The following is a 23,117-nucleotide window of genomic DNA, read 5'->3' on the forward strand; positions in this document are numbered from 1 at the left end:
TGTCTACCTGTTCAACACATCAACCACCAAATAATTGTCTACTCCGTCTCGTCTTCTTCTCTGTTCAAACATCCTATCAAATTCCTTTTACCGTTATTCTCCATTGTTTTGTCTTTTATTCGTTTTAACGGAAGATATCGTGGCACGTTAAACAAGTTTTACGGACGTATACAAAAGTCGTTGTATACCAATTCTTACCGTGTCAAGCAGTTGCGTTTACGAACTTGTGCGTTCATTCACGCGATATAGCTACGTAAGAAATCTGTTATTTCCGAACTCTGTTCCAAGCAGTCGTTAGACAAAACATCTAACATGACACTCGCTACGACGCTTCCTGCAATATTTGAGCCGAGAGACGCGTCTCTCTGGAGTCTGGCGGTCGCTCCATTTCTCTCCCAGGCTGCTAATATTTCGCTCTTTCTGGGCGGTAAAATTGGACTCTGTGAGCTTTACATAAACACGAATCCCTTGGTATTCGGGTTTGAGCTCTCTATTGTTTTAGCATTTCTTCTATGGATCGTTTCTCTTTACACGCACAACCCGTCTCAGGTTGATCGCTGCTGGCCTCTACTCCCCACGCTGTTTTCATTTCATTACTTAGTGTATGCAAAATTGTTTAACTTGAGTTCCAAACGTTTGACAATTGTATGCTTTTTGCAAGCAGTATGGTGCATCCGACTTGTCTTTAATTATTGGCGAAAGGGCGGTTACAAGTCCGGCGCAGAAGACTACCGGTGGGTGTACGCAAAGCGTCTCATTCCTCGTTGGGCGTATCCACTTTTTCACTTGTTTTTTATTCACATTTTCCAAGTGTGTCTCTTGTTCAGTTTGTCGGCACCTACCTATTTGATTATGTTGTCGGGTAAGAATAAACCTTTTGGTTTGGGCGACATCGCCGTTCTTCAATTGTTCATGCTTGCGTTCTTCATTGAGATTCTTGCCGATCAACAGCAATGGGACTATTACAGAGCCCGTAACTTTTATCGCCGGAACAAGGTCGTACCTCAAAATGTATACTTCGACCTTTTGTCTTTGGCGCGAGGCTTTAACACATCAGGCCTATTTCGATTCATCCGTCATCCCAACTTTGCTGCCGAGCAAACAATATGGTTTGCGTTTTATTTGTTTGGCGCAGTGGCTACTAATAGCATATTAAACTGGACAATTATCGGTTGGCTTGGGCTAGTCGCTGTATTTACGGGTTCTACGTGGTTGACGGAAAGCATTTCCTCCGAAAAGTATGTTCTCTATGCAAAATACCAGCAAAAGGTTGGTCGTTTCCTTCCCAAATTCAATGGCTCTCACTGGCAAGAAGAGTTCGACGACGAGTCTCTCAAAACCGACTAATCTCATGCCCGCGATGGACGACTCGTTACATACTCCGCATACTCCTTGAATTATTGTTGCTTAATGAACTTGTTGAGACGAATCTAATGATAGCAAGTAATGAAATTTAATCAGTTCATAGATATGAACGTGTGTGTACATAAGTCACTGCCGATACCTTAGCAGAAGGGCACATGTACTTTTTTTTCTCAAGGCTTTCCGCCTGGAATTAACTGTAATCATTGTTAGTTGCGTCTGCACATACAAACTTGTATCATGTTTTCTGTACCATGCAAATTCCATTTCCGTTTAACAAAATCTCCTTGTGCTGTTCCGTAACATTTGTAATAGTGTCGCTAATACACGGTTAGAGAGAATTTCATCAACTGACTCATATCAGCAGTGATTATACGTACATTTCTGTGACATCCTTTAAGACCATATTCACATAATCGTCAAAACCGACCAATGTGCCAACAAACTCCTTTTCACCTTTCATAATCACCCAAAGATTTGAGCCAATGCATTTGTCAATCAATTCTAAAACGCAGTTAGTAAAGGACAGCAAAAGCAAAAATCACTGAAACAAGAAATGAAAGTGCAGTAAAGTGCGAGAATTTCCACTTATTTATTGGAACCTTGAGTGCTCGACTGCTCTAATAGCGTACCAAGAGGAAGAATAGTCATAGACATCTTGATAATTGGATATTTTAAGAGATTTGCTGTTGTAAAATCGAGTTTTGATGGGTGAACCTGTTGCTATTGCAGGAACGAAAAAACAATGGTTAAGTTTCGGGCACCAAATGAATGAAATCCGGTAAAGACGATGATGAAAATGAGAATTAAAAAGAATTAAGCGCTAGTGCTAAATTTGCTACAGGAAAATGTGTTAAAAGTATTCAAATCGGTCGAAGAGTCAACCGGAAAGCAAACAAGTGGGATACGACAAAGTCATGGCTTTCGTATCAATTAATATACAGATTGGTGTTATTTACAGTACATTGGGTATCTGTTTTCTCTCAATTTTAATTCACGAATTTCCCTTTTGTTCAAAGAACATAACATTTTCTCATTACGCTAATTCTCAGAAAAAACGTTTAACCGCCATAAAACAAGATACATCTATACAAAAAACAACATTTATTAAAAAGTAATCTTGCATTTCGTTGACAACTATTAACGTCATTGTTATTACGGAGCTGAGTATTGGCAGTAAGAGTTTTTATTTTGCAATCAGTCTAGTTACAGAAACTACAAGTATTTTGTAAATTTCCGATTTCATTTCTGTCTCCTAAAAGTCATGAACATTTAATGTTCAGTAAAGCAATTTTGCATTTGAAACGTTTGTTGCAGACGGTCTTGAACACAACTTAGCTCACCAAACTCGCCTTCTTTCATATGATGGATCCCAAATCAAATCCGTTAAAAGTTTTAGACAGCCTTGCTGCATTTTGGAATGCAAAGGATAAAAAAGAGACGCCATTTGACCGAATATCTCAGTTTTGTAACTCGGACATACTTTCCTTCTTGCTACAACTGTTAGAGGATTTGGCAAGTGTTGATGTTACAACCCCTATTAGCGTCAACTCCCTTAAATTGCTTCAGTTTATTGTTCACCTTACTGTGATTACTGGAGTGTATACGCAATTACCCAGCGAAGTGCTATCTGATAGAAAACGTGCTTCCATCCCTCCTCAGTATTTACCTTCTATTCCTCTTGCTGAGGTGTATCAACGTCTTCTGAAACTTGTTCTATTTGACAGTCTCGTCCAAAAACCACTATCTCTTCATTTACCAGAACTCCTAGCTACTAGCATCGTTTTACACCTTGAACGAATTCATAAGGTAGAAGGTTCTCAAAATAGTCTCGATATAAAGCCCTCAACTACTGAACAAAGTCATGCTACCGGCCATAAACTAAACAATGCTGACTTAACCGGGTTCCCAGAAGAAGGCTTCCCACTCTCAGATAATCCGGCCATGAATATTTCTATGTGTCTACAGATCTTGCTGCCGAAAGCACCTCAAGACTTTAAGGATATCGTAACAAGAATACTTACGAAGTCAATCTGTGCGCCGGAAGGAGTGAAAGCGTTTCTTGCTGTGTTTATGCAGCCCGATCCTAATTCGGTTGACAGGGCTAAGAAGGCTGCTTCCTTAATTACTTCAGTGCCCAGTTTTTTATCTACAGAGGTGTGAATGTCAACATAACAAGATTGTATCACTAATTCGTATAGGCATATTTTGACATAATATTCCCCCAACTTTGGACCTTAATGAAGTCACATTCTCGTCTAGCTTCGTACGCTATTCTGTCGCTTTTACATAATCATGCGGAGTTGTGCGAGACATACTTTCAGCCGTATTTTGAGATCCTAAAGACAAAGTCCGTTGTTGATATCTCTCCCGTTGAAGAAGTATTATCACGCTTAGACGCACTTCTTCGTACTAATGATCCTTCCGTTGGTAATTTATGTGTTCCTATTACGTCCTCTTTGTTTCATCTGTTTCAGTTTGCGTCTGTAAAGCAGCTTGTTCTAGAAATCCTCACTTCACTATTTCATATTAATGGGGTCAAGAGTTTCCTTAACCAAGAAACCGATTACGACTCTTTGCTGGAATTTCTGAACACATTATCACAGAACGAAATAACAAAATGCTTTCCGGCTGTACTGGAAGAATGGGTGGAAAGCGACCCACAGGAGCGTATTAAACTTTACGATGTGTTATTCTTCATGCTCTCTAAAGTTGATACAGATTTATTATCTCCCAAAAGCGTTGCCGCCCTTGTTTTCAGACTTAGTGAAAAGCTTAATGATGCTGAATTCGCTAAAAATTCTCTTTTTGTAGTTCCTTCTGAAGAACGTGCGGTACAAATCAAAGAGAAGGAAGATATTGTAACCGTTTTGTTACAGTTGCTATCGACTATGGCTTCTAAACGTACCTCAAACGTGTTTGAGGAAGAAACTCCCAGGGTTAAAACAATGTTAAGACAGTACCTGGGTTCAGGTCAGCCTGTTATTTGTGAATTAGCTCGAGATATTCTCCAGCACCTCGGTGATTCTCAAGATGACTATAGAACTGCGCTATCTTATCTTCACAGTGAAGACGTACCTACTCGTGGTGAGGGTGTTTACATTTTGCGAAAGTTAGTTGAAAATGACTCTCCCAAAATTTCACCAATCCAAATACTTCAAACATTTATCAATCTTCTAAGAGATGAAGATAGCTACGTTCATTTGAACGTAATATCCGGCCTTGTCTCACTTTCTGAGAAATATGACAATATTGTACCAATACTTCTACAAGAATATGCAAACTCTCACAAACATGATACTACAGAACGCTTATTGCTGGGACAAGCGATTTACCAAACAATGGAGCGACTAGGTGAACTGGTGCCAAAATTCTACTCAAATATTGAAAATGCTTGCGTGAGTGTTATTGACTCTGAGGAAACTGAACTTCAAGTTTCCGCGCTTAACATTGCCAGTCTTTTGCTAAGAACACGAGACAGTGACTTATTGATAGCTAAAGCTGTCGATATATTGAACCTGAAAGCCGAGGACTCAAATAAGTTTCAACGAAGAGCTGCTATCCAAGTCATCAGCGAGTCAAAACACCTTAATTCAACGGCAATCACTGCCTTGAAGTATATAAGCCAATTTGACGGTGATGATTTTGTTCGGAATCAAGCTGCAGTGGCTTTGCAAAACGGTATTGAGCGGAATGTGATGTATTTAGAATAATGACTTAAACTTGTCAATTATAAAAATGATTGTGTAAAAATATTATTTCGTTTCCTTAGTAAATCATGAGAACCGTTAAAATTGGGGTTTTGTGTTTAAAAAAAAATTCTCGTATAGCAAGTTCATCATAGCTTTCTTAAGCACTTGTACAGCATAAGCGTGGATAATGAATGTGACATTACGATGTCAAATAATAAAGCTTTTCACTTAAGATGCTGAAAGGCCTTTGGCCTTATCAAGCTCGCTTTTTAATTGAGTTAATCTCTTAACCATGTAGTCAGCTGCGGCTTGGAGTTCATCGGTGTTGGCATCAGCGTGATTGTCTTTTCGACTTTCAAGCGTGGGCTCATGTTCACGAACAAGACTTTTCAGGCGGGTATTTAGCCATGAGTTGAAATTACTCTCATCAAATCGTAAAGTTGAAGACCCGCTTCCTGGGAAAACAGGATTTTCCTGTTTCAACGCTGGGTTCCATGTAACATCACCTTTAATCAACTTTCGCAAATACCAGAATTGTAAACATAAGAGGAAAAGTAGGAGCACGTTGAACATATTCCTTGGTTGAGACAGCCAGTTAACAGCCGTGGTTAATACATTCACAATTACCGGCATTATGCCAGCAGCACCTTCTTCAACCACCTCTTCAACAGCTGCTTCTTCGTCTGGTTGTTTTTCTAATTGCTTACGAGACTTCTTTGACTTCTTCCGCTTTCCAGGTTTTGTGTCTTTTGCCTTGCGAATATGCTCTAACAAGGCTTTGACATAGTCAATTTGGCCTTCGTTAGCGCCCTTTTCAATGGCACCTTTAAGCCAGGAACTTTTTTCCCATTGGATATAGTAACTTATGCTGAGCTTCGTGGTATTATTCTCACCCCAAGTTAACACGTATTGCGTCTTGACGAGAAAAGATTTACCACTAGGAACCTGCGGAGTAGATGTCGTAGATGATATTTGGATGTATGAGTTTGCATCAAGGTGATCAATTGTATCGGTTAGGTAACACATTGTTTGTCGGTAAGGAGGAGCAACAGGTTTCATGTAGTGCAGCTTTCGAGTAAATAGATGATCTTTCTCCTCCCAAAGGTCAATCTGAATTTGACTCATTTTCTGACTCTGCAAGAAGTCAGCAAACCAGCTTGAGTTATCGCCAAAAAGCATGGAGAAAGTAGTTCCAAGAGGCTTGTTAATAACTTCACCGTTACACAGTACATGGTCATAAGGGGTTCCCGGCCATTCAGTTGGAGCGTGTTCCAAAGTTCTAAACGCGGCTTGCATCTTAGCAGGGCCGTCACCAGAAGTGTCCGGAGATGTACCAGCATCCGCGACTCCTTCTGCTGTAAGATCATCGTCAATATCTGAGTTAGCAGAAGTCTCAGTACTACCATCACTTTCATAAGCACCATCCTTGTCTTCATCGTCACTCTCGTTCGTGCTCGATAAATGTTCAGACGCACTGAGATCACCTCCCGTTTTGTCTTTCTTGTTTCCTGCATCCATGATGCCATGTCCGTTGGCAAATATGCTGAGAAAAGGATGCGTATGTTTCCAGATAGTGACAATAAGTTGATAAGTAGTATCACGAGAAAGGAACGACGCAAACAAATAACGAGCGTGTAATGTTGTGATTTGAATGGCATTGGGAAAGACGACAGCAGTATACTTTTTCTCCACAGACACTACTTCAGAGAAAGGAATCACGATATTGGTGACCCAGCCAAAAATACTTGAATTGAAACAAATGTGCTTCTCTGAGAGGTACATTCGTCCGTGCAAGAAAATATCCCTTTGCAGTGCACAACCGTAATCCTCAATTAAATAGTCATCGTCTGGAACAGACTTGAATAGTTGATGAAACTCCCGGTTACGTTTGCTATTGGCGTTCGCATAACCTGTAATATTGGAAAGATTGCGGGACGAGGATACACTGGAAAGTCTCTTCTGGGGGAACGAGTTTCCTTGGGCAGACGTGTTCGCTTGTGCTGATTCCAAGGCTGGAGAGGTTGATCGAAATGAATGGATGGCAGACTTCGTATCCTCCGCTTCAATGCCATCAGCTACAGGAGTAGTTACTTTTGTCTCTGAATTTTGATCATCGTCTTGTAGCACACGATTAAAGTCCTCCAAACGAAGTTCTCCTTCTCCTAAAGGTACTTGACTAGTTGAAGGCGAATGGATGGATTGGTTAGGCGGTGAGTCAGGATCATTTTCATCTTGATCCAATGTTTCGGACGGCAACGTTTCTGCGCTATGATCCTTGGAAATGGCCTTTCCTGATTTCTTATTTGATGAAGATCCACGGTCACTGAAATCACTCAAAGTTGAGCTCAGTTTATTAATAGCAGAGGCAATGATAGTAGATAGAAAACCATTTTCTTTCATTATTTGTGCCAATACCCTGGTTTCGTTACAAAGTTTGTGCACGAGCCTTTTGCGTAATTCAATAAGTTTCACACAGGACGAATTGAATTTCTGCTAAAAGCAATGTAATATGAATGCACACGGCTCTTTAGAAAGCACTTTCTTCGGCTAAAATCCTTTTTTCGTGCTATTTACGGAAAGAATTGTATGAAGGGGCAATATGAGGTAGGGTAGGAGGATATCCCACGAGGAACCGACTACTTACGTCTATTAAAAGTTATTAATAAAGACAATGAAATATCATTATTATACAGTTTAGTGGTAAATTTATTTAGGTTTTGCTTTATATAGATCATTTACAATATTGTTCGTGACTTATGGATTCGTTACTCATTACAAGAGTGGGTATCACTAGTTCATTCGGTAGGCGACTTGACAGTCGATTTTATGCATGTTCGTACTGAAGCTTCGTAACTGAACTTGTTCAGCGTTTTGTAATTGTCTTGGATCGCTATCAACCCAATCTGTAGGTACCTCACTGTCCTTGTCAGCATAGACAAGCACATTGAATGTACAGCGAGTGTCCAATTGAGGAAGGAAAGTGATGGTTGCAGTCACTTGACGAATAAGAGCTTGAATTTCGTTCTGAATTTCCTTTTCTGGTTTAGCCTCTTTAGATTCTTCACCTATTGAGTCTTCATTTTTGCATAATATTTCGACATTAAATTGCCACCGTTCAAGATCATCACCAGTGTCTTTATCTGTTATCACGACTACCAGTTTTTGAATCTTTCCTCTGTACATCCATCCTGAAAATGTTGCGTTAGAATCAGTAGTATGGAATAGTGTTCATACTGTGCAATTGTGCAATAATACGCCGAATATACGCTTTGACTTCATCATCAATGGTTATAAGCATATTGATTCCATATTTTCTAACAACCTTGAAATCCTCTGGCGGATATATTCCACGTTGAAATAGAATTGAGTTCACTGCATATTCTATATATCAAAAGTCAGTTTACACAACATCTGAGAAATAAACTTACCAAAAAACTCGCTCACAAGCTTTGCGGAACCCTTCAAAGATAAACTAGAACGTGTTGGGACAGTAGTTGCCATTTTGGGAGTGATTGAAAATTGAGGTACTGAAGATATGTTCAAAAGGGAAGACTTAATGTATACTTTGGATTTTGAAAACATAAATATGATTAAAAAAGAAAAAAATATTTGAGCTAAATGGTACTTGCTTTGATTGTAATAACACTGAACGTTGGGTTCGTAAAATTGCTTCATGACTTACAGGCAAAGCACCATTTTATGAGAAATGTAAGAATTACTTTACAGAAATAACGTCTTAAGTATTAAATAATATTACAGTTGATCCTTATTAATCGGTTGACTGCAGTAAATAATGAAACCTTAGACCTTTAGCCAAACAGTTGAAATATAGCAGATCCACATTAGTCGTCTGCTTCAATGCGTTTTGTATGGCACAAAGAGCAATGTCTGTTGATGTTAGTTCGTATTATAAGAATAACAACCTTAACTCACCTTTACTCCATGGGCAGGCTATTACGGATTCATGTGCGAGGTTGAGAGCCTCATACTTCGTTACCATTTGTAACAGCATTTTCCACAGTGCAGTACTCGACTTATAATTCGCGTTTTGGAGAATGTTTTTCAGAAACCTGTAACACCTAATTTTGTTTTTTGAATACACATTTAGTAACCAGGCAGTGTACATTGTTAGAACAATAGAATGTGCGTTCTGCAACTCATTAATTTTAAGGAAGAGAAATCGCCATGTCTGTTCAAAAGAAGTCGAAGCCTGTGCAAATGTCAAATAATGCATAAACAATGCATTATTGGGATATTTGGAAATGCCTTCGCTCACAACATGACATAAGTCTTTCTGTTTGTAGACTCTCGTGTTTGAAGTGAAATAAACAACAAGTTTTAAACCAAACATATGTAATTGTTCATGATATGCATCATCATCTGTCCATGTGTATGTAAATTGATACATAATACTTTTCAAAAGAGACATAAATCCTTGCGAATTCTTCATATAGCACCATAAAAGCAGAATTTTAGCGCGGTAATAGAACAACTTAGCATTGTCCGAACTTTGCATATAGCGGAGGGTGTTCCCTTCGTTAAAGATATCAATTTTCTCATTATCAATCAGGTCTGAAATAAGTTTACTACCAATATCAAGGGAGTTTGAAAAAATGTAGAACGGGCATAGAAGACTGTATAGATGCCACTTTTCGAAACCATTAGCTACTGTACGACCTTGCAGAGTCCTGAATATTTTACCAGCTAAATCCGGATTACCCAAAGATTGTGCCAACGTACCAAACAAAAACCATAATTCTAAATCGTTCGGATACTTTCGTAAAAGCAATTTGGACTCAGATAAAAAAAGATCATTTTTATGTTGGAATAAAAAAATTAGATAATAACCAGCGAGTTGGGAATCAAGACACTTGCTCGTTATAGCCCTTAAAACTTCGTAAATAAAAGTTAGGCGCGATTCTTCGCAATGAGTCAAGTTTAATAATGGGACAACAGGCCAGTTTGGAAACGGGACTACGAAGTTTTCCAAAAAAGAGGGGATACAAAAACGATGAAATGTAGTTGAGCATCGATTTTGTTCACTCAATATGGAAAAATCGTACCCTTGAATGAATATATCACTAAAATAGGATGAATTGGTCGATACTCCTGCTGGAATCGCGGAATGAAGACCAAGAAATACCAAAAAATTGTATTTGAAGCTAGCGATCACTTCCTTTTGCTTGAAGATGCAAAGATAAGGGCGAATGTCTTTAAATAACACTGCGCGGTAGGGATCACCATCTTTAGAAAATACGATTGGATCCAAAATACGAGGTCTCAAGAATTGCTTTGAAAAAGCTGCTTCACGATTAACCCATTTGTCGAGATCGTGTTCTTTCTCCATAATGTCATATTCATCCAAGGCAGATCTTAACGGTGTGCCGGAGTGATTATCGCACCAAGAATCCCAGCTTACAGCATTCACTTCGCCGAGTTTAGGAACTTGCGAATGCCAAAAAGCAGAGAGCGACTTGAACACTGATGATGTATTTTGTGGGTCAAGTGTATCAGGAAAGAAGTAGCACAGCTCCATCTGAAGCTGCATACACGCCAATGCCATTTCAGAATAACCAGATTCTTTTAGAAAAATACACAAACGTAATATGATATACGACATTGTTTCTTCCAGCGGTAATCTTTCTTCCACTGCTGCATTTACCAACGCTTTAGACAAAGCATCAATACATGACCGAAATATTTCCAGGCTGTGATCAACAGAAAAAGAGTGAAATTGCGTCAGTTGTTGGTTTATGTACTCAATCCAGAGACCACTGGAAGAGGGATACTCATTGATGAATGCTTTCCATTTTGTATTGAGTGCGTCGGTGTCATATTCTTCCTGAGCTATTTTCATGTACTCGATAATGATTGTCTCACGCTCATCTGCAATTAGCTCGTCGCACTGTAACGCTCTTTCTAATACATTAATCTTGACTTGACGAATCCCATAAGCTAGTTTTTTTCCCCTCAGAGTGTCGTTCGCATTTTGAGACATTGTGTGTGCCAGTTTCTCTTGAATGCTAGAAACTTTAAGCCAAGAGGAAGCAAGTTCTGGATGACTTTCAACTAATTTGTTACCTTCAACGAGTTCTTTTTTTAGATAATCATTCAGAAACAATACATTAGATGAGATATCAACATTGTCAGCTTCTGAAGAAGAATTCTGGTTAGACGGAGAAAAAAGAAGAAAGTCAGAGACAGACTCGGATTGATTTCGATTAATTTTCACGTATCCAGAATGACCATTTGATAATTTTTGAGTTATGTCCTTGTCAGGCAAATTGTTCGCATCCTTGACAGCGAGCAATACCACTTTTGATGATCTATGAGAAACAATGGTGTACAGATGCGAATATCCATAAACAAAAGAGGATTCTCGTCTGTATTTTGGAGTAGAATATCGGAGCCGTAGACCATATTGAGGAATATCAATATCGCCTTTCACGTCAACTTTTACATCCTTTAAAGCTCGTACTTGGTCTTCAATATTCAACTTTTTTATCTTCTCATGATGATGTTGTCTTGGTCTCCTTCGTTCGCGTTCTTTATTTTTTAAATGGGACTTCGTGATAGGCTCTGAACGTTTAAAACTCAAAAACTTTGGTACTTTTCTATCCCGTAGCTCACCCATGCTATAAATGGATGTAAAGATAACATTAGTTTTCAGTAATTGAGCAAATGAGATTTAATTAGCTTGAGCTCAAAGATTGTAAGATATGTGGTTAAGAAGTGAAAATTAAAACCGTTGTATTAACTGCTGTACTTTAACCACAGTTTCCTCTACTACAATTGCTAGAATTTCCGGTTTTCGTTTAAATTTCCTTGATTCTTGTTCCGATTTTGAAAGATCTATAGAACGTTAGCTTATACGTAGACTTCAGGTCACCGATTTTTATTTAGCATACCACATCTGTAACCCGCATTCCATTTCACGTATATATCGTTTGTATAGGCATCTCTTGGTGGCCACTGTTCGTCATCTTCAGTTATTGTGCAGGTTTTCTGTAAATTCTACACAATGGATCAACGGCAAATTCGTAAGAGTTATCGTTCCCTCATTAAGCGTGTACAAGGTAGGTATGAACTTTTTTATTACATGCGCTAATGATTATTCAGATTCGCGTCTTCAACTCATTGAACAGGAGAACGATGGATTGCAGGAAACTGTTCTTGCTGCGAACAGATTATTTGCTTCTGGTATGTGTGGGCATAACAATTCTAGAACTAACGAAATGCAGTTCAGGCACCTAATGAAGCAAGTCTCGATGCTATTCTTCTTACACGAACGGTTGATCTTGCATCGCTAAAAACAAAACAATTGAAAATTGGTAAAACAAAGTTTAAGATTGAGAATTATGTGAGACAATTGAAAAGAGCCCTAAATGTCAATGAAGGTGCAGCGTTAGAAAGTTATGTTCGTAACGCAGATGTCTTGGACAGCTGGGCTAAACTCGGTGAAATGGCATGGAAATGTCAGAAACGGGCATGTCCTGTCGAGTTCATGTACGTATTGAAATGCGTGTTTCAGCAGGAGAGGCAATGCTAACTTTTAGGACTGGACCTCTTTCATTCCGGAGGAAAGAACGTCAAATTGCTAGGCGCACCCGACAACAGCGAGTAGTCACTTCATTAACTAAACCTATTAAGGTAAGGACTGTAATGTTGCATGCTTTCCTAACTTATTTCAGTTAAAAGAAAGTGACTTGTCTACCCAAAAGCAAGAGACACCTGGTATTGTAATGCAAATTGCCAAGATTCTCAAAGAATATGAGCCCGTAAGCTTATTCAAATTCATCACAAATCCGGAAAACTTTTCGCAAACAGTGGAAAATCTATTTTGTGTCAGTCACTTAGTTAAAGAAGGAAAGGTTGGAATTCGTGAGGATGAAAATGGTCTTCCCATACTAGGTTTGTCAATAACTTTAAAATAAAACCTTACTAATCGGTCGCAGAAACTAGGATTCCACCTTCTGACGAAACTTTAAGCTCTGGAAAAGTGAAGAATATTCAGCTCGTTCTTAATCTTGACATGGCTATTTACGAGGTATGTTCATCCCGATGTGCGTAAGGCCTTTAACATTTGCAATAGGATATAATTGAAACCTTTCATATAAAGAAAAGTCTAATTCCAACTCGGCCACCTCCTAAAGAGTTGGAGGAAAACTCTACGTCTTGGTATGGCTAAATACATAACTAACTACGCATTCATCGATAATGTTGTGTCGACACTCAAAAAATTTGATTACACTTAAATACAGATAAAGTACAACAAAAGAATCTGTAAACCCAATTTACACTTCTTTTTAGATGCCTAACTTATATATGCATCACTTTCTAAATTTCCAAAAAGACTTTTAAGTGCGCTTTCGACAGACCTTCCAGCTTCGTGATCTAATAATCCTCACTGGTCATGAATGCCTTTTTTAAACGCTGTTCTTCACGTCGTCGCTTATCACGGGTTCGTTCAAGTGTACGACGATCAAACTGGTCAATTGATTGATGTTCAATTGGTGTATCAAACTCATCGACATCATCTGTTAAAAGTGATGCTGACGTTGTTTTTGCGCCAAGACTTTGACGGACAAAAGAAAAGCCAGAAAAATAAAGACCTAATCCTGAACCAAAAATGTAACGATATCTTTGAAGGTGGAACAGCTTTTCCCAAGAATCAACGATGACAACTTTTCCAGCAAGCTTTATTTTTTCTTTGAGAGAACAGTCAGCGCCGTCCGATTCAACAGTAACAAGGGCTTCACGAGCAGTTTTGTGAAGTTGTTTTTTGTGTCCCTTGGATATGGTTTTTGAAGACTCTCTGGTGACTTCAACAAGTACTCTAATTAATGCGTCTTTACGACGTACAAGTGGATTACTGGCCCTTTCTGTTAAATCAAGCATGTTTCCGTATTTTTCGTATGCCATGGCAATTGATTCCGCCGCTGCTATTTGCACACCTGGTTCAGAAGACGACAATTGTTCCTGCAGCGTCTCCACAACTTCTTGTAGTGTTTCCAATGCAGACGTTATTGTGGTTATTAATAGTCCACAACAGAAACAAGCAGATTGAACAACCACCGCAACGTCTTCAGCGCAAACAACCGCTCCGTCAGAGTCTATAATTCCTTGTAAGAATTCTAATACGAACACCGAATCGTCTTCTGTGTCGAGTAATAACGTCAAAAGAGTGTAGGACATAAGACATGCGCAGACAACTTCCGTAGAAGAACTCTCGTTAACATGTCGTACCAAAACATCTTCAGCAAAAGACCATAATTCACCAATATCTGCAGAAGAATAGACAGATATGATGTTTAAGAGTTTACAACAGTAGATAATTTCCTCTTTTGACCGGCCTTGTTTTAATATAGAAAGGACAGCAGATGTAATAGCTTCAACGCTATCATGAACAAGTTTGTGTGAACAAATTCTCAACGAATCACGAAGTAATTCCTTTTTCTGCTCAGCATTTAAGCTTCTGTATTCCGACAGTTTGTCAATGGCATCCTGAATATCACTCGTTTGAACTTTCGCGCTTGCTGAGGAAGGTAATTCGCTGGTCACTGAGCCTTCTGTCGAGAAATTCGTATCGACACTAAAGCCAGACTCACTGAGCAAGTCGGAAATATCAAATATTTCGCCTGCATCTACAGTCTTCCCTTTGGATTTCCCCATTAAAATGTTCGCGAACGGAGAGTTGCTTCTCGCACACGCGAAATACCTATCACCCCGCATACGTCATATTAATGATGTCACGGCATGAGCAGTCTTTAGCGAAAACATTTTTCCTTGAGAATATTTGCGGAGAGAGATGAGTGTCTATAATGACAGTTTTTTAGGATAAGAATTAGTGTTTCGTAAGTTGTTTTGGTTGCGGACTGCCTCTTTTTTTTTTTTTTTTTTTTTTAAATGATTTTAGTCGAATTTTATGGATTTTTTCAATTTCCATAATCTCATTATCCGGAATATTAAGGAATAATTATTAATTCAATTTCTTTGGTCGGAAATTTCCATCGGGCATGTGTATATCTATTAAGCCCGAATTTGTCGGATTTAATTGGGTTTTTTATTAGTTTATATGATTAAATAATAATTAAATACCCTATCCCCACTTGATGTTTGTAAAATTTATATATAATTATTTTTTTTTCTTTAGAATATTTTTTCTTCACATTTTCACACAGAATTCGTGCCAGAATGCAATTCTTTTTGTTCATATTCCCTTTTATTTAATTTCCAATTATTCAATTCGTACTCTCCATTACCTCTACCTCGCGTGGGCATTCCCCTAACATTACCTCCACCATAGGATATCCGCACCTGAACAAGTTCTTCACCGAGTCGTTCTTCTTTGTCTTCCGTACTCAATTGCTTATAATTCACAATTAGTTATGAATTCTTTCTGTTGAGACCGTGTTTTGTAACTGGCCTCAAAGTCTGAAATTTTCCCGGTTTCTTAGTATTGGAAACAATCCAAAGACTTTGTTCTCACACATTGTCCCACGTGTTATTCATTTCATTACTCCTTGTACGCATTCATTCATTCTTATTTATTGCATTTTGTTATTTCAAACAACAATATCTTCATAGAACTGTTCTCGCTTGTTCATTTTACTATTAGATATCTGACAGCATCAATTACATTTACTCAAGGATGAACAAAGCGAACTCCGTGGACACGACGCCAAAGATTGTCACACTGTACAAACAAGTGTTGAATCCGCAGACTTCTGCAGATGAATTTGATGACCTATTTTGGCGAGAGTTTTTTCTGCTACAAGACCACGTAGAAGAATTGAGGACGCTATTGTCAGAATTCAATGACAACGATGTATATCATTTGCGGCACAAGTTGCGAAGTATGTTTTCGTGTGTCATTGTGCTCCTATCTCAACCTTCTGAAGAACGACGGGTAATAAACGCATTCAAGACGCTGTCTGTTGTTTTCCAAGATCTTTCTGCACGAAAAGTGCCTGATTTTAGTCTTACCGTGATCAGCTTTTTTGGCGGCATTGACAAAATCGACGAGAGCTTCTCGCGATTTGTATTTAACTTGGGTTCCCTAGTATTAAAGAAAATGAATACGGACTTTGGTGTGCAAGCACTTCTTTTCTTACGAAAAACGGTGTTCTTTCTGTATCCAACGACTCTAATCTCACATGTGTTCGATGATGACACTGTATTTCGTGCACTTTACTCAATCGTAGAAGCAAAAGCAGAGGGAATAGACATTGCAGTTACCACCCTTGGTCTGCTATCGGCATGCGATCGATTCGAAGTTATGAATACATGTCGCGTAAAGTTATCCCATGTCACCGACGAAGGGTTTATGACGAATTATCTGTTGAGCGTGTCAAAGGCGATGTCAAGCCTATGCGATACATACCGTGAAATTAAACCAGAGGTTTCCAATACTAGTGGGTTTTTCTCCTTCTTATCGTTTTCTCGTACAGTCTATCCGCCGACTGAGGAACAGGAAACCGCATTTTCTGCCTTACCTGATGACCGTACCTTGTACGTAATTGCTCTTTACGAAATGGCTACATGTAACAAAGTTTTTCTATTGCTTCTTTTTGACATGCGCCCTTCAGACACTGAAAGCTGTCCACTCTCTAACTTGATATCACTGGCATCATACATTGGAGCTCATCAGCGAAGCTCGCCGATTGCTGGACGGGTATCGGTGGTTTTCCTTAACCTGCTTCATTTTATGACTGACAAAACCTTCTTTGTCAACAATCTACTGAACGAGGACATGTCCATCAGTCCTACGTTGTGTAGCCAAAGGTTACCTACTTTAACATTCCCTTCTGCACCCGCGCCTCCATTAGTCTTTATGTTGGATGTTGTTGTGATATCTTTACAGCATAATTTGAAGCGCAATCTCAACTGTATAATGTACAACCTTTCCTTTTCGTATATACGACATGCAATATTTCTTCTATTCGATGAAGGATTACGGCTTCATTATCACTGGAAGGAACTTTGGCGGACGCTATTCTTTTGTCTTCACTTTTTCGCTAGTCTCTACCGAACCGAAGTGTCGCCGTCCGCAGTCGTAAATGAGACAGTTGATATATTCTTTGGACTGCTCGGCTTTGTAATATCTGAAAGTGGTTCTGTTGTAGAGACTACCGAGGAATTGGTCGATCTACTTTACAAACTCGTGCATGGCACGACTGCGATAAGAACGTTACTAGAAAAGCGGGACTGGAAGAATAAGTCATGTATGGAACTTTTGCTTAAACTCTCGGACGATTTGACAGGTGGTGCTCCCAGCGGTGAAATCGTCGTTACTGATGATTTATTGTCTGTCATTCAAAAGCATACTGAAAGTTTGCAAATCCCCAGCGACTTAAAAAACATTCATGAAGTTATATTTACGGAACGCAATTCCAAATCGATGTACAAAATACTATGTCGTGAATTAGCAGATACCGCTTTGGGTACTAAAGACATGGCCTACGAACACGAAAAATAATGACAGCTTTTTCATTCTCTTAATGTGCAAAGCTAATTACTCTTCTACGAAATGGTATCAACAAACTCCTGACGATGGAATTGAGTCCTTTTGTTATGTTTTGTATAACATCCTAACTTAATAGACAATTATAGAATTGATAATATGAACTGAGGTGTGAGTGTATTAACGTCCACTACTTTAATAAACATTTCATAGGGTTAGTAGCTGTTCTAGAGACAAAGACGTTTTAAAAGTGTACTTTGGAATTATTGTATTTCTGCAAAGGTTACCTATTTATCCAGTAATGAATTGGCAGTTAAGGAGTTAATAAACGAAGTTAATGACATTCATTAATTTATTTGAATGCCTTCTTAATACAGGCGGTAACGATGTACCAACAGTCCAGGTGTCTCAATGTATTTGCTTCATTAAACAACATTGACTAAAGCTGAATTATAGAAGTTCAATAGTCGAAGCTGAGAATAAAATTTACGGGACAGTCCTTATTCATTGTCTGCTCCATAGGTAAATTTGAATATTCACTAACTGCATTCTCGGATATTTGAGTGTGTGGAGCATTCTAATTTTAGCTACGATGTGAGTAATGTGCTTGAAAAGTGTTCAATATAAATTAATAAAGGTGTTTTTACTTAAAGCTGTATATTTGATGAGACTCTTCAAAAGATATTCGTGGATGATTGTCTATGTGGTTGGAAGGAAAAAAGTTTTGTTTAAAAAACTCGACTGTATCAACGGAATTGTTCTTTATCCGTGTAACTAAAACTATCAATTGAGCAATCAACTAACTCACAATGTGAGAAGACATTGAGTTATTAATCTCAAATCCCACAGAATTTTAACAAGAGTCACTATGTCCGAGCGGTTAAGGAGTTAGACTTGAATTCGTTCAGTTATCTAATGGGCTATGCCCTCGCAGGTTCAAGTCCTGCTGGTGACGAAGCTCTTTTGTTGCGCAGCTTTTTCGTCTTTTTTAAAAGCGAAACACAACAGCGGTTATTTTGTCTAGTTTTAGTGAAATGATCTGAACCCTCGCTTGAGACACCATCGGGAAAGTTGGTGAATTGTAGCAGCAAAAAATAATACTGTATTAAAGTAACTGTTGCATTAACTCATGAAGCTAACCAGAGTTCAATTAATATTTTACTTTTCATTATGGATTTTTTAAGATTTGGTTTTTTGTGACTTAAGGTTTCGGCCATGCGATTAAGCGAGACATAGAATCCAACTGTTTATAGTTATTACAGTAACCAATACTAATTTCAAAGCCTAAAAACTATTACTAATATCATTTAAAGTTAGTACTGACCGTTCGCCAAAATTTTGTTCAGCAATTAACCATTTTTTTTAGATTTCTGTAGGAAGTATTTTAAGGTTTGTATCTAGCGAACCTAATGTACGATATTTCTGTTTTGATTAAACATGAAAAATGGGACCTCGGATGTCCTAGGTTTTGTACTAAACTAGCGGCCTAAACATATTTCTTGCATTCATTTCTTTTTTCTCAATGAGTTGAGATAGCACAACGTTAAAATTTAGAGAACTTGTAATATAAGATAGTTCATAGCGCAATTGCTACAATAGGCAGTCAATACCACGGAACTTGTCATTACTGCTTGATATTGTTTGATAACACTGGCGTGTCTGTTTAAGAAAGACTAAAATGCTTTACTCGAAGTAATTTAGTTGGAAACCTAATTTAGCGAGACACGACAATTCCCTAAGCGACGAAAGAAAAAAGAAAAGAAACCGAACGCAGCAACAAAAACGAGAATAATGCAGCGAGCGAGGTTCGAACTCGCGCGTTTATCAACAGCAGAGTTTCCATCGACCGTTCAGTCAACTTAAATCTGCCCCCTTAGACCACTCGGGCATCGCTGCTTCGGATGCCCAATGTGGTTCGGGGGGCATTTTCTTCTACAATTGAATGCTGTGTGTCAATAGACTACTACCTTTGAGAGTGTCTAACTGTGCAGATGCACAGTGAGGACGGTCTTTAGTTGCTACTAGCCTTTCTTGAACTTTGCTTGGTCGTAGTGCTAAGAAGTTATTCTATTTCTCAATTATTTGTTTGAGGAAATTAGTCGTCACTCTCACCTAAATTTCCATAGTGGAAAGAGGTTCTGTGTTGATGCCCAAGACATCAGCTATTGTTCCATTACCTCCCATTTACCGACTTTGTTGCAGAATCGTTTGCTGGAACCCAAGTTTCCACAGGAGAAGGAGTAGTGTGTGTAAAGTTTAAACGAATGTTCTTTAGAATCTAACGGTTTCAAGGTTTATCTCATAATATTAGTAGTTGAACATCATTATTGCCGACAATTTCGGCTCGTTTCCTTTTTGTTTGCTTCAATCTTTATGATGCAAGCGAGAAAGAATTTGATTCAGATTGTTAGGAAGAGTTTCTTCTTTTCTTCCGTCTCGATATAGAGCATAATTATAAACGATCAATGTACCAAAACGAAATACTAGTGTAATAAAACACAAGTCAATAACAGTGGACTCATGACTAATTGACTACTCTTACAAATGACTCGTATATTCCTCCTTTAGCTAAATGATATGGTACTTTCTTCTCGTTCTTCTCGTCTTTTTTATGAATGTACGAAATGAGTTCTGAAATGGTTGCGATGTTACATTTTCGCCTTTACAATCAAATTTATACGTCATTTGCATATGTTAATTCTTGCCTTGCTTCTTATAGTATCTCATGACGTCTCTTTTTCTTCCAAGTTTTGCATAACATAATCTAGTAAAGCCAATGTGCAACGATTATTGCATGTCAATTACCAGAGACTGGTTGTTGAAATCAATCTTCTAAAACTAGACTAAATACTAATGATATAGCTTCACGTTAAGTATACACTCTACGGGAAGTTAAGTGTGAAGGTTCAAAAACTTGCCTGTAGTTTAAACTTGCAAAGGCAGTACACAAATCCCAGAGTGTGAGGGCTCAATGACATTAGAACTAGTACATTCGTAGCTGAAAAGAAACCTAGCTCAATTACTATCAAATAACATTATTATAAAAAAAAATCAATGATGACTGTCCGACCAGTACTTTGTTATTTGCTACTTTTCAGCTTCAAGTGAACGTTATGTAATTAATTTGCTGTGACACAAATGTGTTTGTATAATCTCATCCTTATCGTCAATGACCGTAATCACTTAGAATTACAAGAATAACTAACTGTATGCACCAAGCGAAATCTGGATTTACACGATTTGTCAATACTAGTAGGTAGTGAGGCTTGAATCTTACTTAAATGTCTTCACACAGTTTGGGGATGTCACTTTGGTTGGTATTACAGCTCTCAGTATCGAAGACAGAGGCTTACTGACACACAGCATTCAATTGTAGAATGTCGCCTGAACCACACTGAGCATCCGAAGCAGCGATGCCCGAGTGGTCTAAGGGGGCAGATTTAAGTTGACTGAACGGTCGATGGAAACTCTGCTGTTGATAAACGCGCGAGTTCGAACCTCGCTCGCTGCATTATTCTCGTTTTTGTTGCTGCGTTCGGTTTCTTTTCTTTTTTCTTTCGTCGCTTAGGGAATTGTCGTGTCTCGCTAAATTAGGTTTCCAACTAAATTACTTCGAGTAAAGCATTTTAGTCTTTCTTAAACAGACACGCCAGTGTTATCAAACAATAGCAAGCAATGTACTAATAATTTGAGGCATCCGAGCATTGCGTTGAAAGCCCAAGGTGTACAAGTTTGTCAGATCACATTCTACCAGTATGAATATTTTCTAATAAAAGAACTGTTACACAAGAACAACGACGCCACGTGCTTAAGAATAAACTGTTTAAGTTTGTTTCATTAGGCATTCCAAATAAAAATGAATTAATAATATTCTAAGAATTTGCTTGAAGACAATAGATCGACGGGAAAGTTTAGAGTTACTGACCCAGTATGGTATTATAATAACAGAATTATTTGGCAAAGGCGTTATTATTTACTTCTTTCTTGTGGAATTGCTTGCAGTAACAAAGTAGCGACTATATCAGGTACTATTTACTACTAAATTCAGTAAACAATAAGCCATGATACTATAAAAAAGTCTAATTAAAAAAAAATGAGTACTAATTATTGAGAGCTACTATAATATTCTCAGTAAAGTAAATTACAGAAGATCTTACTAAACAAATTTTTTATAACTTTGAGTAGAGAGTTGTTGTCAACAAATTCATTATGTCGTATCCCTTTTACATTTGCACGGGTCTTCTTTAACTCGTCAAATCTAATTAATAACGTAATCATAAATTGAAGTAATTGTTGCTTGAGGTTCGCTTAGCTTTATTAATATGTGTTAGCGAAAACCACGGTAAAAGACAAACTAACTAAATGAACAAATCACCAATGAATTGCGACGTTTAGGCATAAGTTTATTAGTATTCTTAATTGCCTGTTAAACCGGTCTACGTAATTTTGATACATACAGCAGAGATTAGATTTTTGTTGTTCGCTTATTTGCAGGGCCGAAACCTTAATCAAACTCGCGAAAACCTTAATACTGGGTTCAAACGGAAAGAAAAATTAACTATGATGATAATTAATTATTATTGAATGGATTTATTAATCAAATAGAAGGTCCTTGCAGAATTATTGTTTCCATGATTTTGATACACGAATAAACCCACGCGGAGGGTTAGAACCTTTCACTAAAATTAAACAATTTAACTAAGGCTTATTTTTCATCGCAAAAAATAATAGAAGAATGCGAAGTAAAAGAGCTTCGTCACCAGCAGGACTTGAACCTGCGCGGGCATAGCCCATTAGATGCCTGAACGAGTTCAAGTCTAACTCCTTAACCGCTCGGACATAGTGACTCTCGTTGAAATTCGGTGAAAACTGTTATTGAAATAAGAATAATTACGAACGCCAAACGTGAATCGCAGAGGAATTTATAAAGCCGAAAAGCCAACTGTTGATGACATAATGGTAATGGCTGAAACACACTCACAAACTGTTGATACTAAACTTCGCATGAATAATAAACTATCCAATTATTGACCAAGAATTTGATCGACTAATAATATCAGATAAGATCATGCATTAAACGTCTTGTACAAGCACAATCTTAAATAAATGCAAAATTGTAATAATGTAATTTCTTATATTGTAAGAAGAAAGTTTTAGTAAGGACAAAGCAAAACAAATCTAATTAATCAGTTTCATTATAGCTGAGCAAGAGAAATTTTTCAGTTAACTTAGTTAAGACCTCAAGCATACATGATATATCAAATAGGCAACGTCGATGTGTGTGTATTATCCATAACTTTGTTGTTTACAGACAGTATATATAGTTAACAAATTTACACGCTAAGTAGAATAACGAAATAAATTTATACCATGCCGTATAAAGTCGTTCCTCATTTTAAATGAATGAGTCATCGAGGAAAAAGCTATCTAAATTAGGTTAGCCCTTGAAGCAACTCGAAAAAGGTAATTTCTTCAAGTCCAGCTTCGTTTCGTAACTAAACTGTTCTCCTTATTTGTATACCAGAAAACATTCTCACTAAAAGTTCACTCTATTTGCAATCCAAATCTTATAAGTTTTCCTCGAGCCTAACAATTAGAAG

At 38.0% G+C, this 23,117-nt stretch overlaps 9 protein-coding genes and 4 non-coding genes across 13 annotated transcripts; 6 read left to right on the plus strand and 7 right to left on the minus strand.

The window, feature by feature from the left end:
* Positions 1-257: 257 nt before the first annotated feature.
* SJAG_01326 (steroid oxidoreductase superfamily protein) lies at positions 258-1,534 on the plus strand. The gene has a single exon (XM_002172540.2). It carries the CDS (start codon positions 313-315, stop codon positions 1,345-1,347), a length of 1,035 nt encoding a protein of 344 aa, XP_002172576.1. The 5' UTR covers positions 258-312; the 3' UTR covers positions 1,348-1,534.
* On the minus strand, positions 1,411-2,430 carry SJAG_01327 (U6 snRNP-associated protein Lsm5). The gene is made up of 4 exons (XM_002172541.2): positions 1,995-2,430; positions 1,743-1,866; positions 1,616-1,682; positions 1,411-1,559 (listed from the first exon to the last, which is right to left on the minus strand). Exons 1-4 carry the CDS (start codon positions 2,017-2,019, stop codon positions 1,536-1,538), a joined length of 240 nt encoding a protein of 79 aa, XP_002172577.1. The 5' UTR covers positions 2,020-2,430; the 3' UTR covers positions 1,411-1,535.
* A 5-nt stretch (positions 2,431-2,435) lies between these two features.
* SJAG_01328 (eukaryotic protein) lies at positions 2,436-5,151 on the plus strand. The gene is made up of 2 exons (XM_002172542.2): positions 2,436-3,519; positions 3,564-5,151. Exons 1-2 carry the CDS (start codon positions 2,725-2,727, stop codon positions 5,073-5,075), a joined length of 2,307 nt encoding a protein of 768 aa, XP_002172578.2. The 5' UTR covers positions 2,436-2,724; the 3' UTR covers positions 5,076-5,151.
* SJAG_01329 (GRAM domain-containing protein) lies at positions 3,179-7,670 on the minus strand. The gene has a single exon (XM_002172543.2). The coding sequence runs from the start codon at positions 7,452-7,454 to the stop codon at positions 5,283-5,285; it is 2,172 nt and encodes a 723-aa protein (XP_002172579.1). The 5' UTR covers positions 7,455-7,670; the 3' UTR covers positions 3,179-5,282.
* Positions 7,671-7,710: 40 nt separating this feature from the next.
* On the minus strand, positions 7,711-8,704 carry SJAG_01330 (spindle checkpoint protein Mad2). The gene is made up of 3 exons (XM_002172544.2): positions 8,483-8,704; positions 8,289-8,435; positions 7,711-8,242 (listed from the first exon to the last, which is right to left on the minus strand). Exons 1-3 carry the CDS (start codon positions 8,553-8,555, stop codon positions 7,845-7,847), a joined length of 618 nt encoding a protein of 205 aa, XP_002172580.1. The 5' UTR covers positions 8,556-8,704; the 3' UTR covers positions 7,711-7,844.
* On the minus strand, positions 8,638-11,958 carry SJAG_01331 (DuF1740 family protein). Its single transcript, XM_002172545.2, has 2 exons — positions 8,988-11,958; positions 8,638-8,942 (listed from the first exon to the last, which is right to left on the minus strand). The coding sequence occupies exons 1-2, from the start codon at positions 11,686-11,688 to the stop codon at positions 8,824-8,826; spliced, it is 2,820 nt and encodes a 939-aa protein (XP_002172581.1). The 5' UTR covers positions 11,689-11,958; the 3' UTR covers positions 8,638-8,823.
* A 117-nt stretch (positions 11,959-12,075) lies between these two features.
* SJAG_01332 (Smc5-6 complex non-SMC subunit Nse4) lies at positions 12,076-13,242 on the plus strand (the record flags this gene model as incomplete). The annotated part of the gene is made up of 7 exons (XM_002172546.1): positions 12,076-12,130; positions 12,174-12,254; positions 12,296-12,560; positions 12,611-12,704; positions 12,746-12,965; positions 13,010-13,101; positions 13,147-13,242. 7 exons carry the CDS (start codon positions 12,076-12,078, stop codon positions 13,240-13,242), a joined length of 903 nt encoding a protein of 300 aa, XP_002172582.1.
* On the minus strand, positions 13,192-14,775 carry SJAG_01333 (eukaryotic protein). Its single transcript, XM_002172547.2, has one exon. The coding sequence runs from the start codon at positions 14,724-14,726 to the stop codon at positions 13,449-13,451; it is 1,278 nt and encodes a 425-aa protein (XP_002172583.1). The 5' UTR covers positions 14,727-14,775; the 3' UTR covers positions 13,192-13,448.
* A 456-nt stretch (positions 14,776-15,231) lies between these two features.
* SJAG_01335 (DUF1741 family protein) lies at positions 15,232-17,850 on the plus strand. Its single transcript, XM_002172548.2, has one exon. The coding sequence runs from the start codon at positions 15,706-15,708 to the stop codon at positions 17,530-17,532; it is 1,827 nt and encodes a 608-aa protein (XP_002172584.1). The 5' UTR covers positions 15,232-15,705; the 3' UTR covers positions 17,533-17,850.
* Positions 17,851-18,379: 529 nt separating this feature from the next.
* SJAG_16285 lies at positions 18,380-18,472 on the plus strand. Its single transcript has one exon. It is a non-coding gene; the product is annotated as a tRNA-Ser (tRNA).
* An 837-nt stretch (positions 18,473-19,309) lies between these two features.
* Positions 19,310-19,413, minus strand: SJAG_16286. Its single transcript has one exon. It is a non-coding gene; the product is annotated as a tRNA-Leu (tRNA).
* A 1,511-nt stretch (positions 19,414-20,924) lies between these two features.
* Positions 20,925-21,028, plus strand: SJAG_16287. The gene has a single exon. It is a non-coding gene; the product is annotated as a tRNA-Leu (tRNA).
* A 1,243-nt stretch (positions 21,029-22,271) lies between these two features.
* On the minus strand, positions 22,272-22,364 carry SJAG_16288. The gene has a single exon. It is a non-coding gene; the product is annotated as a tRNA-Ser (tRNA).
* Positions 22,365-23,117: the final 753 nt, after the last annotated feature.

This window comes from Schizosaccharomyces japonicus (assembly GCF_000149845.2).
Source record: "Schizosaccharomyces japonicus yFS275 unplaced genomic scaffold supercont5.3, whole genome shotgun sequence".
NCBI classification, from domain to species: Eukaryota; Fungi; Ascomycota; class Schizosaccharomycetes; order Schizosaccharomycetales; family Schizosaccharomycetaceae; genus Schizosaccharomyces; species Schizosaccharomyces japonicus.

What these genes read in the sequence shown, in the direction of transcription:
- SJAG_01326 (XM_002172540.2), top strand. Translation starts at nt 313, where the DNA reads ATGACACTCGCTACGACGCTTCCTGCAATATTTGAGCCGAGAGACGCG.
- SJAG_01327 (XM_002172541.2), bottom strand. Translation starts at nt 2,019, where the DNA reads ATGTCTATGACTATTCTTCCTCTTG. An exon ending in TATGACTATTCTTCCTCTTG is followed by an intron (nt 1,867 to 1,994) that starts GTACGCTATTAG and finishes ACTGCGTTTTAG; the next exon opens with AATTGATTGACAAATGCATT. An exon ending in ACGGAAATGGAATTTGCATG is followed by an intron (nt 1,560 to 1,615) that starts GTACAGAAAACA and finishes CAATGATTACAG; the next exon opens with TTAATTCCAGGCGGAAAGCC.
- SJAG_01328 (XM_002172542.2), top strand. Translation starts at nt 2,725, where the DNA reads ATGATGGATCCCAAATCAAATCCGTTAAAAGTTTTAGACAGCCTTGCT. An exon ending in CCAGTTTTTTATCTACAGAG is followed by an intron (nt 3,520 to 3,563) that starts GTGTGAATGTCA and finishes TAATTCGTATAG; the next exon opens with GCATATTTTGACATAATATT.
- SJAG_01329 (XM_002172543.2), bottom strand. Translation starts at nt 7,454, where the DNA reads ATGAAAGAAAATGGTTTTCTATCTACTATCATTGCCTCTGCTATTAAT.
- SJAG_01330 (XM_002172544.2), bottom strand. Translation starts at nt 8,555, where the DNA reads ATGGCAACTACTGTCCCAACACGTTCTAGTTTATCTTTGAAGGGTTCC. An exon ending in GCTTGTGAGCGAGTTTTTTG is followed by an intron (nt 8,436 to 8,482) that starts GTAAGTTTATTT and finishes TTTGATATATAG; the next exon opens with AATATGCAGTGAACTCAATT. An exon ending in TATTATTGCACAATTGCACA is followed by an intron (nt 8,243 to 8,288) that starts GTATGAACACTA and finishes CAACATTTTCAG; the next exon opens with GATGGATGTACAGAGGAAAG.
- SJAG_01331 (XM_002172545.2), bottom strand. Translation starts at nt 11,688, where the DNA reads ATGGGTGAGCTACGGGATAGAAAAGTACCAAAGTTTTTGAGTTTTAAA. An exon ending in AGCCTGCCCATGGAGTAAAG is followed by an intron (nt 8,943 to 8,987) that starts GTGAGTTAAGGT and finishes TAACATCAACAG; the next exon opens with ACATTGCTCTTTGTGCCATA.
- SJAG_01333 (XM_002172547.2), bottom strand. Translation starts at nt 14,726, where the DNA reads ATGGGGAAATCCAAAGGGAAGACTGTAGATGCAGGCGAAATATTTGAT.
- SJAG_01335 (XM_002172548.2), top strand. Translation starts at nt 15,706, where the DNA reads ATGAACAAAGCGAACTCCGTGGACACGACGCCAAAGATTGTCACACTG.